Source organism: Brienomyrus brachyistius, unplaced genomic scaffold (genome assembly GCF_023856365.1).
Source record: "Brienomyrus brachyistius isolate T26 unplaced genomic scaffold, BBRACH_0.4 scaffold86, whole genome shotgun sequence".
Taxonomy (NCBI): domain Eukaryota; kingdom Metazoa; phylum Chordata; class Actinopteri; order Osteoglossiformes; family Mormyridae; genus Brienomyrus; species Brienomyrus brachyistius.
This window is the reverse complement of record NW_026042361.1, coordinates 498,374-516,276: the sequence shown is the minus strand read 5'-3', so window position 1 is coordinate 516,276 and position 17,903 is coordinate 498,374. Positions and strand designations below refer to the sequence as shown.

Genomic DNA, 17,903 nt, shown 5'->3' with positions numbered 1-17,903 from the left:
ATGAGAAGAACTTTTATTTGTATTTTTGTGTAATTCAAAGTAAAAAATTAGATTTAAAGAAGTTTTTTTATTTAGGTTTTATTCAAACAAATAGGGAAAACGGTACATATGTAGTCTCTCTATTTACATAACTGGTTCCCCATAAAGAATTCAAACTCAGTGCATACATGTATTTTTCCTGCTCCTGTTTCAAATGGGTAAATAAAAGGTAAAAGAATGCTTTAATTGTGCCTTGTGTAGTTTTTGCCTTGGTGTCATAAGTTGCAAACACGCAATAAATGGGGCTTTCCTGTGAAGCATCTGCAATAAATTCTAAAGCTTTCTGTCCAACATCTCTGTCTTGTGACACAGAAACTTACAAGAACATGTATAACAAATCTTTGAAATTATAGGCTGTACAGCACTGTTTTAAGGACATTTTAAACAAATATTACCTACCTGTATGTATTGCTTGTAGACGAAAATGCAAAAAAGTCTATATAAATATATTCTCATTCATGATCATGTGTTTAGATATTATTAAAAACCTAGATATTTTTTGCTGCAATAATCCATAATGCCGATTCACATATCAAACCAACCACAACATTAGCATGTGATCTAATACAAAACTTATCTTATCTGTCAAGAACCCATTCTGGGGCGAGTGTGTGGCATGGTGGATGAACCACTGGCGGCTCAGGGAACACGGGGGTTTATTAACAATACAGAAAACAATAGAAATACTTACTAAACAAAAACAGATCACGAGGGGACAAAACTAAAAAGGGGATAAGAATGACTAACTACAAATGGATTAGGAGGATTAGGACAAATTTCCAAATTAAATTTATTATATTGTCTTAAAATAAATTTTACAAGAGATATAAAATATAAAAATCCCCATAAAATCTAACTTTTTACATGTACAAAGTTCTGAGGTACCAAGTAAAACTGACATCAAGAAATACACAGCATCTTGAACATCAGGCATTACCCACCAACAACCCAAATACATCTAATATAGAATGTTTGAGGTCACAACTTGTTGCCTATAATTTGTTTCAGGTAATCCTTAACATTCCGGTTGTTATGATAACAGCTATGTTAACAGGACATTGATAAATAATTCAACTCAGTAACAATGAAAAATGAACATCATTAAATTGCATCACTAATAATAAAGTCACCTTGAATTTTAAAAGATTTGTACCCAATTATGTTAATTTTCTTGTACTTTCACTACAGGTAATACTTGTATTCTATGTACATAACACATGGTCCATTGTGAATGCTACAGTTTAATAAAGAAATATTAATATGACGTTACCCTGCTTACACAATACATGTTTATGCAGAAAATGATTTAAAAGATATGCAGTTATATATCAGTTTTTTGGTGCCTGTCACAACTGTGGAATGTGTTAAACAAGTATCTGTACTCTGACCTAACACACAGCCCATTTATAAAATACCTATTTTAATCAGTTACTTGTTAGGCATTGATTCAAATAATTTTAACCTAATATTCAGGAACACTTCAAAATGAAAGTCATTATAAACTACTTGACAGAAGCAGATATTTAAACAAATATTGGAACATTTAAGACTAGTTAGAATAGTGGATGCCAACAGGACCAAATAATGTATCAACGCCTTTTTTAGTTATAAATGTGACCCATCACAACAAAACTGGTCATAAGTCGCTCTGAACTTGACCAGGTTAATATGGACTCATCAGTCATTTCCCTTTTGTAAGCTTATTGTGAAATAAGAGTGCAACAGATTAACTCAGATTTCACAAATTGCTGTCAAGTTCAGCGCGACTTATAACCGGTTTTGTTGTGATAGGTCACAAATAAGGTAAGTGACTAGCTCTACATTTTGAGATGAAACTGTGCCTATTTGCAGATTGTATCTCAAAATGTAGAACTAGTCACTTACACTTACCTTATTTGTGACCTAAGTGACTAGCTCTACATTTTGAGATACAATCTGCAAATAGGCACAGTTTCAACAGCCAAAATGACAACTTTTTTTAAAAATTGAAATTTTTAAGTAAAGGATGGACAGAATATTACACCAATCTCTACAGGAGTTATACAAAAGTTATTTATAAAGTATAGACTAGATTATAATTTATAGTGAAACTGAAAGTGTGCAACACAAGATTCATCTCACAAAATTCAAACAGTACTTGTGATTTTACAAATTGCACCAATGACCAATATGATACATCAGCAAAAATTAATTCTTCATTAGATAAAAAATGTTCCAACCTTGAAAAGGATTCAAAACCAAATTGCCTGCTTACCATAATGTAAATTTACTGAAATTTAACTTTATTAGTAGCACCAAAAATCGATAGAAAAAATTAACAACTCCAGATTTGTGAAATATCGAACTTGTCCTAATAAATTAATTGTATCTCCAAAACTATTCACCTCAGCAAAGGCTCATCACGAGGCGAGCGAATAACCAGACATGTACTTTCAAAAGGTAAAATAAGATATGTTCTAGGGTAAAGACAGAGTTATCTCTCATCAACTTTAAAATTATAGAACTTCATTTGGCAGAAAAATTGTTTGTGTACAAAACTAAATCATTGTGTAAAATATTGGTTAATGGAAGTACCCATAAACGTGCTCTTTACATCTCATCATCACTTTTGTCACTCAAGACAAATAGGATAGGTTTAAGATAGGTTTTGGTAATTACTATCGTAGTTTTCATTAGTTTTGTCAACTAGATGTTTCTATTTTTTCACAGACCTGTTAAAATGTTGATGTCAATATTATTCATGTAAATTAGGAACAGTAGTGAACCCTTTATGAACGAATTGAATCCCATTATGAACGCAGGCACACTATGACACTGTGCCTCTAATAACTACCTGCTGCTTCCTGTCTGTTGTGTTTGTTGTTGTACGGTTGCAGATACAGCCCCCAGCTGTATTTGTAACGATTTTTAAAGGAATTCACGTAAATTATACCAGTAAAACAGCAACCTGCATATAGGGATTGTAGATGTATAAATCTATTTAGTGATATATTACAAACTTTTTAGAAGCCAATAGAAGCTTAAATGTGAAATTATAAATAATTTTTGACTGCAGGTTTCCCTTGACCCTTGTTCTAAATCGCGTTAAAGGTAGTTTGCAGTTAGCGATTCTGAATTCCGTTTAATTTAACTTCACAGTGCAGTGAGGTATCCTAGTAAACATTCGGATGACGCCATTCCCTACTCCGAAATCTTCCACTACTATGGTTTGCCTTTTTTATTTTCAAACGCGAATAATAATACAAAAAAAACTCATACAACAGGCCCAATCAGTCTCATACTGACCAGTCTATTTTTTTTTCACAGTCCACATGCAATTCGTTGCCCAGTGACTGATAAGTACGTGAGGCATAAGGGGTTAAAAACACGGACATTTAATAAATGTGGTTCGCCTTTTTTAATTTAATTTGAATGTTATTATTGATATATACTAACACAAACGTACAGCTAACCATCAAGCACTGGCCTATCTGCCAGGCAGCCCTCAGTCTCTCGGAAAACGTTTCCATGGTAGCCGTGACTGTCCTCACGTCCTCTAATGTAGAGCAATCGCCGCCCTCCGAGAAACATGACGTCACGTTTCCTGGGCAACTACAGTAGTGCATGAGCCTGGGTATAAATCAGGACTGCTAAGGACGACATTCGTACGGACATTGCAGCATCTGTAGAAGGTAAGTTTGGGGTAATGTCGGATATACGTACACTTATCTATTACCTCTTGCTTTCAGCATAAACAGGGAGTGAGTATCTTTACAGTGTAATCTTAGGTATGCAAAGTTCAACATCCATTGTTTATTTTTATATTGTATTGTTATAGTGTATTTAACCTCATTTTTGAAACAGGAACGTATAGTTTAACAAATTACGGTATTCATATTTTGTACGTAATAAAACGCCAGCTCTTAACACGAATAAATCAGCAATTAAGTAACTTGATACGGTCGTTATGCAGGCAGCTATAATAATTTATCTTGGTAAGAAACAGAGGAATACTACGAAATAAGGCATAGGATGCAGTTTGTCGTGCGAGACGTAATCTGATTCTGTCTATTAGTAATGATGGGGGAAAGTGCGCCTACAGGAAGTCCCAAAATATACGTGCCTCAGTTTTATAAACGATTATTGGTACGTCACTATGTTCGAGAATGTACCGTAGTTAAGCAGTGGCATAAGTGGCAATTCTTCAACCATAAGACAGTGGAAAAAATACACTGTATTTGTTTTTCATCACCATTTTCGTGCATTTTTTCAATCTAGTTTTGTTACCCCGTATGCATAAAACGCATCACATTTATTTTAAAAATGTGCGTGTAACGTGACAGCAAACGGTTCCGCAAAGACATTCAAGTACTGATGTTCGGCTACTACAATAACAGGTAAATTTGAATTATGGCTGTCTTAGTATATTCTTTCAAAAATAAAACTGTGGGGTGGTTATCCATCGGGTACTATTTCTAGAATGAAGGTCATATATGAACAGAAGGATATCCATTGAAAAGAGAGAAGGGCATCTAACATGCAGTGTAAGGGTCTCACTGCCTGTAATCTAGTGATGCTCCAGATTGCAAATGCTTATATCCCTGGACAGTAATTTGAAATTTATGTGAGCTGATTTGTCTGATTTGGGTCGGTGTGTTGCTGGATATTCACTAAATAGTCTGAATTTGTTCAGAATATTACATCTATAACGTTTATTGCTATTTATGTTGCACCAAAATGTTGCATTGAAATAATTTTCTAAATAAAATGTTTAAGTGCAATTCTTCAATGCATAAAACTGAATAATAAGGTGCATTTTCTCCTCATGTCATTGTGGGGACTTCCCACGGCAGTCCAAGGGCAGATTGTCCTTAGGTGTGAATGTGTGTGTCCTGTGATGGGTTGGTACCATGTCCTAATTTTTCCCTGCCTTATACCTGTAATTTATAGGATATGCTCCACAACCCTGCAGAGGACAAAGCAGGCCAGGAATGGAAAACTGATTGATATAGAAGAAAATTACAGAAGGATATGCTTTTGACTTTTTTGTTAGTTTTAGAAATCTCCAAATCATCAACATGTACCAATGAATACTGTATATTTGTAATATCTATCTTTTTAATACAAGATCATGCATCCTCTGCAGTATAGGAAAGTGCAGTTTGTAAACAAATAGCACTGGCTGTATAACTGTTTAAGTGCAGTTTTTTATTTATTTATGGCCTGAAGAGGATAGCGGTAATGCAGTATTTGTGAATAAGCAATGCTGCATTAATAAAATACAATGTCCGTATATGGGATCCAGACTCTTGTGATTAACAGAAGGCAAACAGTAGAGATACAATATTAAGATATAAGCAGCTCAGTTACATATTAAAACGGGTCTATATGACCACAATTATAAGACAATATATAGGTTGGTTCTTTTTTTTTTTTTTTTTATGTTTCGCATATCTGTTTTTTTGGAACTGGCCTCCAGTTTTGCCAGAAAACTTGGTTGTTGCTTTCCTTACCAGTATTCATAGCTGAATGTGAATCAGAACAGTGCGTGATCTTATCAGGACTGTCATCACATTTTTTCTAAAGTGCTGGTGTGTGCTAGGTAGAGAGGAATGGTCTTCCAAGATGGAGGATGTGCATGAACATACCCTAATATCAGCAGCATGTTTCTACATTAAAGTCTCACTTTTTCTGTTTGCTCAGTAGCTGGGCTCTCAGGGTGTTCTGTAAATGGCTATGGAATGACACAGCAGGAATTCCACAAAATGGCCGCCAGGTTTTTCCCCTGATGCGTTTCATTTGATTTATTTAGGGTAGGGTAGTATGGATTGAACCCCAATTGCAAGAGATTCTGAATTTTTGAATTTGTTTTATATACTTTCCGCATTTGAAAAAATGTCAATGCATCACTTACGTACTCTTTCACCTTCTTATAAAAAAGCTGGAACACTGCACAGTTTTAATGTTTATGCATGGATATACGCCCAGTGTGTTTTTTGTTTTCGGACATTTTCAGCATGACTGGATGTCTTTGTGTCTATTAAGGGCAGCAACCTAGTTACACTAGAATCCTGTTTTTGCTGTTAAGTGAGGAAATGATGGCAGCTGAACTTGGACAACAAGACATAAAAATGAAGTGTGACATTCAAACAAGAATCCTGGTGCTGTAGGTAAGATTATAGCTGGAAATAAAAACAAGATATAGCTAAACATGTATTTATATAGATTTAAATAGATTTAAATCTACAATATCAGTTTTGGGAGCTATATGAAAAAGGTTAACATTGAACTTAACAAAGACTGATTTGTGGAAAAAAAACACTTCCATTAAGCGACCGCTAATATTACCTGTATCTGGTAATGTTTGGCCATATGAGTTCACACGTCCACGAGTTCATTCATCATAGCACAATGAAAATTATTAGTGCCTTAATCCGTGTACATATAACTGGGACAGCTGGAATATAATAGTGCTCTACCAAGTCTATTTTAGGTCTTAAAACATCTGTGTCATTACATTTAGCAACCTAGAACTATATGTTACCCATCCAAGTGTACTATTTGGCACTAATACAATGGTGAGTAATTTCAAAGCAAGTTGAAAATGCTAGTAGTAAAATTTCAGTGTGAGCTTAATGATTTATTTCCTCATAGCACAATATTGTAAAATCATAATTTTTTTAATTACTGAAACACTGACGCTACCATGTTCTCTGCATAAGACATTCTAAATAATTTATGCAGTTGTTGCTTTATTTAATGACAAATAGGGATTCCTCAGGCAGCTTGCATGTGTTATCAAATGGCCACTTCCAAACCATTTTGCCCTAAAAAACTTTCACGGTAACTTCCTCACATGGTGGAAACTGTCACTGACTATTTGAAAGAGTATTATGTGTTGCCAGTACATGCTTTCTTTAAGGGGCCGGGTAGGTTTTTTTATGTAGTCTTACCAGGCCTTTGCTAACAATCTACCCCCTACTTCCCACACAAAACCCTGTAGAGTTTGTAATCAAGCCAGAAAATACTATAGTATAGTGTAATTTTGGGTAAAAGTATAGAGCATCGTAAGGGCAAAAACAACAATGACCACATTTCGTCCTTCTTGTCTAGTTTAAAAAAATATCCTCCTGAGATACAGCAGTTCATTTTTGTCATCTGTAGAGGACATATATTATTTGTGAAACAAATACTTAAACTTAGTGAAGGACCTCTTTCATTTTATTTTTCTGTTTGTTATGGATATGAATCCCCACCCAAAAGCTTTGAAGGCCAACCCTAGTAATTTTGGTATTTATTCCACACATAGTTATGCATGCTCATGTGTACTTTTCTAACATGAAAAAGGTATAGTGGGACTACAGTTAACTCGGATTTTACTGAGTGGTAACTGGGAAGGCCTCTGGTTCTGTAAAGATGACACATTGGCTGAGATACATTTTCTGGTTCTTTAAAAAACCCACAAAGGGATATAGGGGAGATTATGATAATCCGTGAGGGTTAAATGTGGTACAGTGACATTCATGCACTCACAGAAAGATTAAGAGATAACCAAGCGGCCTACTTCATGCTCAGCTCAATGCAAAGGCAATCCTGCTTGTCCTCTGCAATACAGAGGTTTTTTATGTGCTTGTCTGGAGCAAAAATCTATACAGTCTTTTGTTGTCAAGACAAGTCACTGTTTAATTATCTATGTGGCCCAAATCATTTTGTTGACAATATAGTGAAAAGGTGCTTTTATATGTTACATAGCAGTCTAATTTTCATTGTTTGTTTAATACATGACAAAATCTGCTGAGGGAACTGAATTATTTCCTGAGGTGTCCGTTGACGAAATGCAGGATATTGCATATTGTAATATGTTGCCATATAATTAGCAATGACAGAGATGCTACTATCTGACTGCTTTAGATAGATTTTTTTATGGGACATTTCCTGTCATTGTAGGACATATCCTTTCCCTATGCTGCTGAAACCATGTTCCAAAATACTGATCATTTTCTGGAGTTATTGCACAAAAAATGAGAAAACAGACTGCTCCAATCTAACTGTACCATTTCTTAGTGTTAAATATAACAGATTGATTTTTTTCCTGTACTGAACCTCTTTTAAATGAAAATGAATAAACTTTGTACTGTAGGATGAGAAGCTTGGTCATTCGGGAGGGACTCAGCGTAGTGCCGCTGCTCCTCTGCATTGAGAGGAGCCAGATGTGGTGGCTCAGGCATCTGCTTAAGATACCTCCTGGATGCCTCCCTGGTGAGGTGTTCCGGGCATGTCCCACTGGGAGGAGGCCCCAGGGAAGACCCAGGACACGCTGGAAAAACTATGTCTCCTGGCTAGCCTGGGTATGCCTCGGAATTCCCCCAGAGGAGCTAGATGAAGTGGTGGGGGGAGAGGGAAGTCTGGGTTTCCCTGCTTAGACTGTTGCCCCCGCTACCCGACCCGGAAAAGTGGTAGACGATGGATGGATGGATGGATGGATGGATGGATGGATGGATGGAAACTTTGTACTGTTTTAGGAGGTACTGAAGTCTATTTCTATATTAATTAGCCTGTATTCCCACCAAGTATATGAAAAAAAAAATCCAAATTGTAATATTCTAAGATCACCTATATGGAAAGAGGATGAACTTGTTCAGTTTCAGAATCTGTTTATTGGGGAGTTCAGTAAATAGGACTATAATTTCACACATCCAGGGTTGTGGGTTCCTGTATGTGGAGTTTGCATGTTGGTTCCAGGTTCTGTTAGGATTTTCTCTGGGTACTCTGGTTTCCTCTTGCAGTCTGAAAACATGTGGTTAGATGAACTGGTAATTCTCAACTATCACTTTATATAACTATCCACAGTTATGGATTGAAATCTGCTCCGGGGTGCCCCCTGCCTTGTGCTCTGTGCTTGAGACATCCAACTGCTATGTTCCATAAAGTAAGGCTGTGGTAGCACTTTGCTGCTGCATTAATACAGAGAGTTCTAACGTGACAGCCACATTCTTGAGATGCACACATTTACTCAATGAAATCAATTTTCCCCTTTGGAAAATAAAATAAATTATTTGTGTTCTTACCTAAAGAAAAAACAAATTAAATTCCAACATGATAAATTTCAACAAGCAATCCACCATTTAGCTACCAGACTGCTACCCATAAAATTTGCTGAGCAGGGAAGCTAGCAATGAAAAAAAAAACAATGTAAACTTTATTATAGAATATTCAGACAATCATCTCATGTCCTACAGTTTGAGAATCACTGGCCTGTACAATTTTCCTGGGAAGTTTGCAAAAAGATCCAAAGAAAACACTTAGATGGCAGATAGCTATGTTCACAAGATGGTAGGTGCAGCGTCCATTTTCACTCTCAGCTGCCCTCTGCTGTGCATTGCCAAAGATTAGTTTATTTGGATTCTGTCATGGGGAAGATTTTCAGGGGTATATTTTCATGTTGTACCCATGCCACGAGCCAACTAGCTTAGCTAAGGGGCTAAGGCGTGCACCGTGCAGAGGAAGACAGCCTTCTCATAACGAGTCGGACGCAGGAGCGGCATGTTAGCTCCTTAGCTGTTGGCTGGGGCGTGACATGAGCGTAAAAATTTTTCCATGTTTATGTGAAGTGCTAATAAGATCCGTCAAAGATAAAATAGAGTAAATAAAAAATGCATTATCATGCTAACATAATCAAATGTAAGATGCCTTTTTTAATATCAGTATAGGGCATGTATATTCATCCATTTAATGTTTTCATGAAACAGTACTATGATCCATGAAATATATTTTGACCTATCATATTCACAAGGTCAAATGTCGTTTCATCCTTTGCTTTGCTGGCACTAAGCAGCATTGCTTAAATATTGGGGCAATCTGCCACTAAATGTATTCAGTTCGGCACTCATACTGTACAATGCCTCTGCAAAGTTAACTCAAAATCTATTTGATAGGTATTTTTCTATCATTTTAACAAGAAAAATGTCTGGGATAGCAGCAGACAAGTTCTAAAACCAAATGTATTCCCCGACATCTACATTTAAAGAGTTAAGTTTTACATAACAGTCTGTTGAAAACATTTTTTTCTTTCTTTTCAGGTTCACCACCCATTATCTATAATTTGCAACAATGTCAGACCTCTGCGTTGGGATCAATGGGTAAGCATGAAGCCTTTTCAGTCTCTGATCACAGAGGCAGTTGGTATAAAACAGAACATCAAATCAGTTATTAAATACAAGCGTGTTGGATGTGCTTCCAACAACATATCCGAGGTCGGAATAACAGAGCCTACTCTTTGTCTTATCAATTACCCTCTTCGATGTTCAAAAACCAAAATGTTTCCAAATTACTAACTTAAGTGATATGGAAGGTTTTTGAGCTCTCTTTTGAGCACAAGCATAACCGATTCACAGCCACAATTAGCATAATGTTTTGTATGTTAAACATCTACTGGTAAATTTACAGTACCTTGCAAAAATATTCACCCCCCTTGGCATTCTTTCCATCTTGTTCCATTACAACCTGGAATTTAAAAGGAATTTTGGTGGTTTGCATTGTTTAATTTGCAAAGCACAATTACCACTTTGCAAATGCAAATTATTTTTTATTGTGAAACAAACAAGAAGTAAGACAAAAAAGAAAACCTGAGTGTGCATAACTATTCACCCCCTTCCAAAGTCAATATTTTGTACAGTGACAAGTCTCTTTGGGTACATCTCCACAAGCTTGGCACATCTAGACACTGGTATTTTTGCCCATTCTTCATTGCAAAATCGCTCCAGCTCCTTCTAGTTGGATGGCCACTGCTTGGGTACAGCAATCTTTAAATCATATCAGACATTCTCAATTGGATTGAGGTCTAGTCTTTGACTGTGCCATTCATTAAACCACTGGAGTGTTGCTTTAGCAGTGTTTAGGGTCATTGTACTACTGGAAGGTGTCAAATCTCTGGAAGACTCAAACACGTTTGTTAGAGCCATTTTTGTGCTGTAATCAAATATGCACATTTGACTATTTGAATTTTATTAATATTTCTAATAGAATTTTGAGTTATATTTTGGGGTCTGTATATTTTCATAGCTTTGTATTTGTTACAGCGTAAGAGTTAGGAACCTTTTATTTATTTTTTGAGATGTGTTGAGTGTAAAAGAACTTCGAGTTCTGAGGCTAGTGAGTCAGAACGCTGCACTCACAAGGTTTCTCTCAAGAATTCCTCCATATTTGCCACCATTCATCTTTCCTTCAATTCTGACCAGTTTCCCAGTCCCTGTCGATGAAAAACTTCCCCCACCATGCTTCACTGTGGGGATGGTGTTACCATGGTGATAGGTGTTACGTTTGCCTCCGACATGGCGTTGTCCTTGATGGTCAAAAAGTTAGATTTTAGTCTCATCTGACCACAAGACCTTCTTCCACATGTTTGGGGAGTCTCCAATACACCTTTTGGCAAATTTCAAACGGTCTTCCTTAATTTTTTTTGGTAAGCAATGGCTTTGTCATGGCTACTCTTCCATTAAGCCCAGCTTTGTACACTGTGCGGCTTATAGTGATCCTATAGACAGTTACTCCCATCTCTGCAGCAGAGCTGTCCAGCTCTTTCAGGATTATCTTTAGCCTCATGGTTGCTGCTCTGATTAATGCCCTCCTTTCCCAGTCTGTGAATTTTGGTGGATGACCCTCTCTTGGCAGGTTTGCTGTAGTGCCGTAATCTTTCTATTTTCTAATAAAGGATTTAATTGTGCTCCTTGGAATGTTCAGGGTTTGGGATATTTTTTATAACGCAAGCCTGATCGGTACTGCTCTACAGCTTTGTCTCTGACCCGAGTGGAGAGTTCCTTGGTCTTTATGCTGTCACCTGCTTGGTGGTAGCTCTTACTTAGTGGCGTTGCACTGCTGTTGACTCAAGTCGGATTTAAGGTAGTCTGGGCAAAATGTAAGTGAACGAATATGAAGTCCATTTAAACTGTGATACCTTAAATCCAACAAGTTACCCTGATAAGCCAGTAACCCCGCTTCGTAGTACAGGCCCCAGGTGTATATATTCTGAGATCTTTTGACACTTTGATTGCTCACAGGTGGATCTCATTTATCTAATTAAGTGGCTTTTACAGGCAGTGTTTGGGACTTCAAAGCAAAGGGGAAGAAAATGCACCACATTTCATTTTTATATTTTTTAGAATTATTTAAAACAAGTTTTTTTTCCCTTTTAACTTCATTAGTAGGTCCGTCACTTCAAATTGAAAATCCATTTAAATTCTAGGTTATAAGGGAACAAAATAGAGAGAATGCCAAGGGGGGGGGGTGGTGAATACTTTTGCAAGGCACTGTAGGTTTAGCCCATTCAAAAAATGTATTCTTTTGTGTCATTGTGTGTTTCCAACCAAAAATGCAGTAACCAAAAGGCACATATGGAATACATGTACCGTTAAAGCCTTGTCCTTACTATAGATGTAAACCTGAAATTCTATTCAGCAAAAACTATTTAAAAATTGCAAAACCTATTGACCCAACAAAGAAGTAGCAACATAATATTGATTTGGGTTGTCTGTGCCAATTCCCATTCCACTATCAATACCTATCTCTCTATTAGATTTGGCCGCATTGGCCGTCTGGTGCTCAGGGCTTGTCTCCAGAAGGGAATCAAAGTCACTGCTATTAATGACCCCTTCATTGACCTGCAGTATATGGTGAGTGACAGTCTAGCCACAGCACACAGTGTCCTTGTTCAGTCCAGTGCCACATAGTGTAGCATTTTCATGTTAGACCTCAGTTTATAATAAGGGCGCTACATCATAAAACCAGCAGCTAATATGGCATTTTCAATCCGACCTCATGTATGCATGAATGTAAATACGCATCACTGTCAAGTTACACTTATTTTTATTCATTTCATTAGGTCTACATGTTCAAGTACGATTCCACACATGGACGTTACCATGGCGATGTGCGCGCAGAAGATGGAAAGCTGGTTGTCGACAGCAATGTCATCTCCGTCTTTCAGTGGTAAGTGAGGGAGTCCTGGTGGCATCGCTGCACGGCACATGGCGCCGCTAGAGTACAACTGCAGCAGCCCTTTCTCTGCTCCCTCACCCTGCCCTTGTTTAGAAGGGAAGAATTTTGTCAACCATCACCCACTCCTGTGTGATCATATTCCAGCATGAAGCCAGCTGAGATCCCCTGGGGAGATGCGGGTGCACTGTATGTTGTAGAGTCCACTGGAGTCTTCCTCAGCATCGATAAGGCCTCTGTGAGTGCTCACAATTACATTCTCATATTAATATATTTCAGCGTGATTAGCTTTGATTCAGATCAGATTGAGATAATAGTGCCATAATAATGCTTACTGTTGTCTCTGAGACTGGCAGCACTCCAGAAGAGAGAAAATGCTCAGTAAATGCTCAGATTTAGCAATAAAACTGCAGGTCAATTGCAGTGAATATCGTAGACTTGATTTAACTCATTTTACCATGGCCTCTCTCCACAGACTCACCTGCAGGGTGGTGCTAAGCGGGTTGTTGTATCTGCCCCTTCCCCTGATGCCCCAATGTTTGTTATGGGAGTCAATGAGGACAAGTATGACCCCTCTAGTATGACCATCGTTAGGTGAGCGTTTGTTTTTCCTGCTGTTCTATTTACTTATTAGATACTGCGCATCACCTTAACATTCAACTCTTAAGTAAATATGCAGAGGTATGTGAATGTCAGTGAACTTCATATTAATTCTTAGCACTTTTCCACTGATATACTGTATAGGGACTGACCTATACCACACACAGACTAGATAGAGTACAGTTACAGCACACTTCGGTTTTTAACCGCAGAAAAGTCAGCTGGTTAAAAGGCCTTCCCAAGTTTGGAAAGCAACAATGATGCAAAATAAAGACATATGGTTAACTATGTGCAATTATTTTTTACCATGTGCCAAGTTCAGCTAGCACGTCTATGAGAATCGCCATATTATGCAAGTGTCAAAAGGCAGTAGAATTACTATTCACTAAAAAATCCATTACGTTGTGCCCTTCCATGGTATTTGAAGTAGGAGGTTGGAAATTTTAAAATTCTGAGTTCTCACGAATGCTTCTCGATGTGCAGTATTACGAATAATTAATACGATATAGAACATACACTTCCCTTCAGATAACCCATGCAACATGGCACAGGAGGGAAAAAGGTGACGACCCATTTGTGGCTCAAGACAGAAAGTAAGCTCCGAATGAGCTTACTTTTACCAACTTAATAAATTACAAACTTCGTTAACTCAGTACAATATAATTATTCCTTTCTGTTTCTCATAACATCACAACATCAACATACCAGCAATGCCTTCATAGATCGACTCGGAAAGCTGGCGAATGCATACAATAGAATAAATATGCAGGAACAGACAATAATGCTATTCCTCTTTTCGAACGGTGTCTTCTCCTGAAGACGTCATCCATCAGCGACTTGCATTCCCGCACTTCTTCTTTTCGACGCTAGATGTCAGCCAAGCACTATACATGTTTCTTACTACAATTAAAACGAATACTATGGAAGCAGAACACATAAAAATATGTTTTCATATATTATAAACATTTTTATTTTTGAAATGGAATATAAATCACCATTTAATCATACTTGGACCTTTATTCATCTTACAAGCACTTTTGCTGAATGACATCACAGGAGGGACCCAAATCTTGATTTGTATAAAAAAAATAAAATTCACTCATTTTTTTTCGCTACACTCATTCCATATTGTATCTACATCAATGACATGAATAGGCTTAGAAAAATAGCATGGAAAATTACACAAGAAGCTATCTAGTTTTCAAACCCTAAAAAGTCTTTGATAACAGGGAAAGTATGGTTTTGCCATCATTTTATTGTATTGTTTATTATATTGTAATGTTTTATTCAATCACATTAATTTTACAGCAATGCCTCTTGTACCACCAACTGCTTGGCTCCCCTGGCCAAGGTCATCCATGACAACTTCGGCATTGAGGAGGCACTTATGGTCAGGCCTGTGGTCCCTCCCTCATTTTTAGTTTATCCGAGATTACTTTTACATGATTTCTCAGATCTTGACAGTTTTAAATCCGTATTCACCTATTCCTCTATCAGACCACAGTCCACGCTTACACAGCCACCCAGAAGACCGTGGATGGACCCTCTGCCAAGGCATGGCGCGATGGGCGTGGTGCACACCAGAACATTATCCCAGCATCCACTGGGGCTGCTAAAGCTGTTGGAAAGGTTATTCCGGAACTCAATGGGTGAGCCAGGACCTGTAATCACATGATCCTGACTGTCTGAAAGATAGCGCATGTGCTGACATCACTTGTTCTGTCCCGCTCCTGCAGCAAGCTGACAGGAATGGCCTTCAGGGTACCGGTGGCCGATGTGTCTGTGGTGGACCTCACCTGCCGCCTCTCTCGTCCTGCCAGCTATGGAGAGATTAAGGAGGCAGTCAAGAAGGCTGCCCATGGCCCCATGAAGGGAGTGCTGGGATACACAGAGGACTCGGTGAGACAAGAAGTAGTTTTGGACATGGCATACAATACACAAAAAAAGCAAGAAATAGCTAAACCATAATGGCATAATAATTGTAACTATTTTGACACCATGCAATAGAATTATACTAATAATACAGATGTAGTTGCTGGAGGCAGTATGTCATTCCTGTAAACTACTTTCTTGTTTTTTTTTATATTAAACTGCAAGCAAGACCATCAAACATACAACAATACAGTTACAGGAACAGGACATACAAAAATGGCAACAAAAAAAGAAAAATGAAATATTAACAATAGTAAGATTATTCAAATATAATAAAATGCATATACCTTACATACATCTCATTATATGTATAAATAAGGGTAAAGTCACATATAAAATAAATTAGCAAAGGGTTTAGACGTGTATATATCTGTCTCATGAGCTCTTGTTCTTTGTCTCCCCTCTACCAGGGAAATAGAGGAAGGTAGAACAAAAAAAGATATAGGTTAATAATAAAATCAACAATAACCAAATAAATAAATAATAATACAATGATAGAACCATTGGGAGTTATTATGCAGTGAACATGTGTAGACTATTGAGGTTGCATATGAAACTTCTCCCTTAATGTGTGTGAACATTTATGCAGGGCTGATAGCGCTCAAGCGATCTCCGGCGTACAAATGCGGCCGCAAAAAAATAAATAAATCAAAATCAGGTTCGCCCAGTCATCTGACACTAGGGGGGTGTTTTTTGTTTCGTTACACTGGGTCTCAGTTGTACTTTTAGGAATGTTCTTGTTTGAAATAATGAGAACAGAGTTTAGCTCTAACATTGCGAATGCCTTTTCCTAGGTTGTTTCTTCTGATTTTATTGGAGATACCCATTCTTCTATCTTTGATGCCGGCGCGGGTATCTCCCTCAATGACAACTTTGTCAAACTCATTTCTTGGTAAGCTCACAGCCAAACTTGTCTTTCCACACATTTCCACATTGTCAAGTCAAAAGTATCTTTATTGTCATCTTCAGCTCTTTGATGCATAATGTTTATTTTTACTTTCACCCAGACAATTTAAAAAAATCTTTATTCTAGTTTTCTCCTAATTTCCCATCAGTATACTGATTTTGTGCTCATTTTCTGTAGTCACAAGTGTGTCATTGTATCTTTGTAAAAGCATTGGTTAAGAACTAACTGTCTCTCTACAATTCCCTGTAGGTATGACAATGAGTATGGCTACAGCAATCGTGTGGCTGACCTTTTGATATACATGCATTCCAAGGAGTAAGCTTGTCCTAAAAACACAGAAGCTTGAAAAGGAACCCCATTCTCACAAACCAAGTCTAATCATAGTCACGTTCTGCTTCCACAAGGCAAATTAATCTGTGTAGTAGTCTGTGTGAACGAGTATTTGTCTTTTAACAAGTCTGTGAGAATTTTTTTGGCCTGACAGTATTGTTTATTGCGATGCTCCAGAGCATTGTCATAGATGTTTCCATAGCGGGTACAACCATTTAATATTGATGTTAAATTAAAATGAATATAGGAAAAGAATAACTAAGCTATAGTTTAAGAATATAATGAGTGTAACATGAAATGTATACTGTATCTTAATTATATACATGCTATAAAACTACAACTATATAGCACACAATGGTGTTATCATTCAAGAATCAAATTTGTTGCATGCACCAGCAGTGAAATGAAATTACTGGTACTCCAGTCTGTGCAATAAACAAGATAGAACAATAACCAAATTTAATTAGTTAAATCATTAAATGCATTACTTTTACTGCTCGAGTAAAGTATATAGCAGACTATCACACCCTATGTATGGAGGCATTGTCATGAAGCGCAGGGACCGGGGAAGCAGGTGAAGGACAAGAGGGCTGGGACAAAAAAGGATTTACTGGGGAGACAGAGGCATATGGAACAGAATTCACCATAACAATACAGAACACTACAATGACCGAACTAGGGAAACATACTCTAACGTGGAGTTAAATACACAGAACTAATGAAGACAATTCGAAACAGCTGGTAAACACGGGGAATCCACATGGAGTTAATGAGGGGGGCGTGGCACACAGGAGGATCGGATGAACGGGTCATGACAGAACCCCTCTCTCCCCAAGGCGCGCACACCAGGCTCGCCCCAGGGAAGCAAAGGACCTGGGGAAAACAAGACTAAGAACGTCAACCGAATACAGGGAACAAGACCGGACACACAAAACAGGCACAAGGACACCAGACAAGAAAACAACAAACCACGGGGAATGCAGACAGGGACACACATTCCAAAGAGGGGAACAACGACAGACAATCACCAGGGGGCAGACACAGGAGGCACAAAGGGACCAGAAGGGAACAAAGGGACAAGGAGCAAACAGAGAGGGCACAAAGGGAGGCGGCAAGGAGGCGAAGG

At 37.7% G+C, this 17,903-nt stretch overlaps 1 protein-coding gene and 1 long non-coding RNA gene across 2 annotated transcripts; one reads left to right on the top strand and one right to left on the bottom strand.

Annotated features, from left to right (window-relative positions):
- The first annotated feature begins 3,610 nt into the window (after positions 1-3,610).
- On the top strand, positions 3,611-17,203 carry LOC125727112 (glyceraldehyde-3-phosphate dehydrogenase 2). Its single transcript, XM_049003815.1, has 11 exons — positions 3,611-3,710; positions 10,098-10,157; positions 12,590-12,686; positions 12,896-13,002; positions 13,156-13,246; positions 13,484-13,602; positions 14,917-14,998; positions 15,106-15,257; positions 15,345-15,507; positions 16,335-16,432; positions 16,697-17,203. Exons 2-11 carry the CDS (start codon positions 10,129-10,131, stop codon positions 16,764-16,766), a joined length of 1,008 nt encoding a protein of 335 aa, XP_048859772.1. The 5' UTR covers positions 3,611-3,710; positions 10,098-10,128; the 3' UTR covers positions 16,767-17,203.
- LOC125727118 (uncharacterized) lies at positions 12,863-14,404 on the bottom strand. Its single transcript, XR_007388548.1, has 2 exons — positions 14,314-14,404; positions 12,863-13,095 (listed from the first exon to the last, which is right to left on the bottom strand). It is a non-coding gene; the product is annotated as an uncharacterized LOC125727118 (long non-coding RNA).
- Positions 17,204-17,903: the final 700 nt, after the last annotated feature.

Bases quoted from the DNA above. Each gene is read 5' to 3' on its own strand.
- LOC125727112 (XM_049003815.1), top strand. From the start codon at position 10,129: ATGTCAGACCTCTGCGTTGGGATCAATGG. The intron at 10,158-12,589 runs GTAAGCATGAAG...TCTCTCTATTAG, and splicing joins CTCTGCGTTGGGATCAATGG to ATTTGGCCGCATTGGCCGTC. The intron at 13,247-13,483 runs GTGAGTGCTCAC...CTCTCTCCACAG, and splicing joins TCAGCATCGATAAGGCCTCT to ACTCACCTGCAGGGTGGTGC.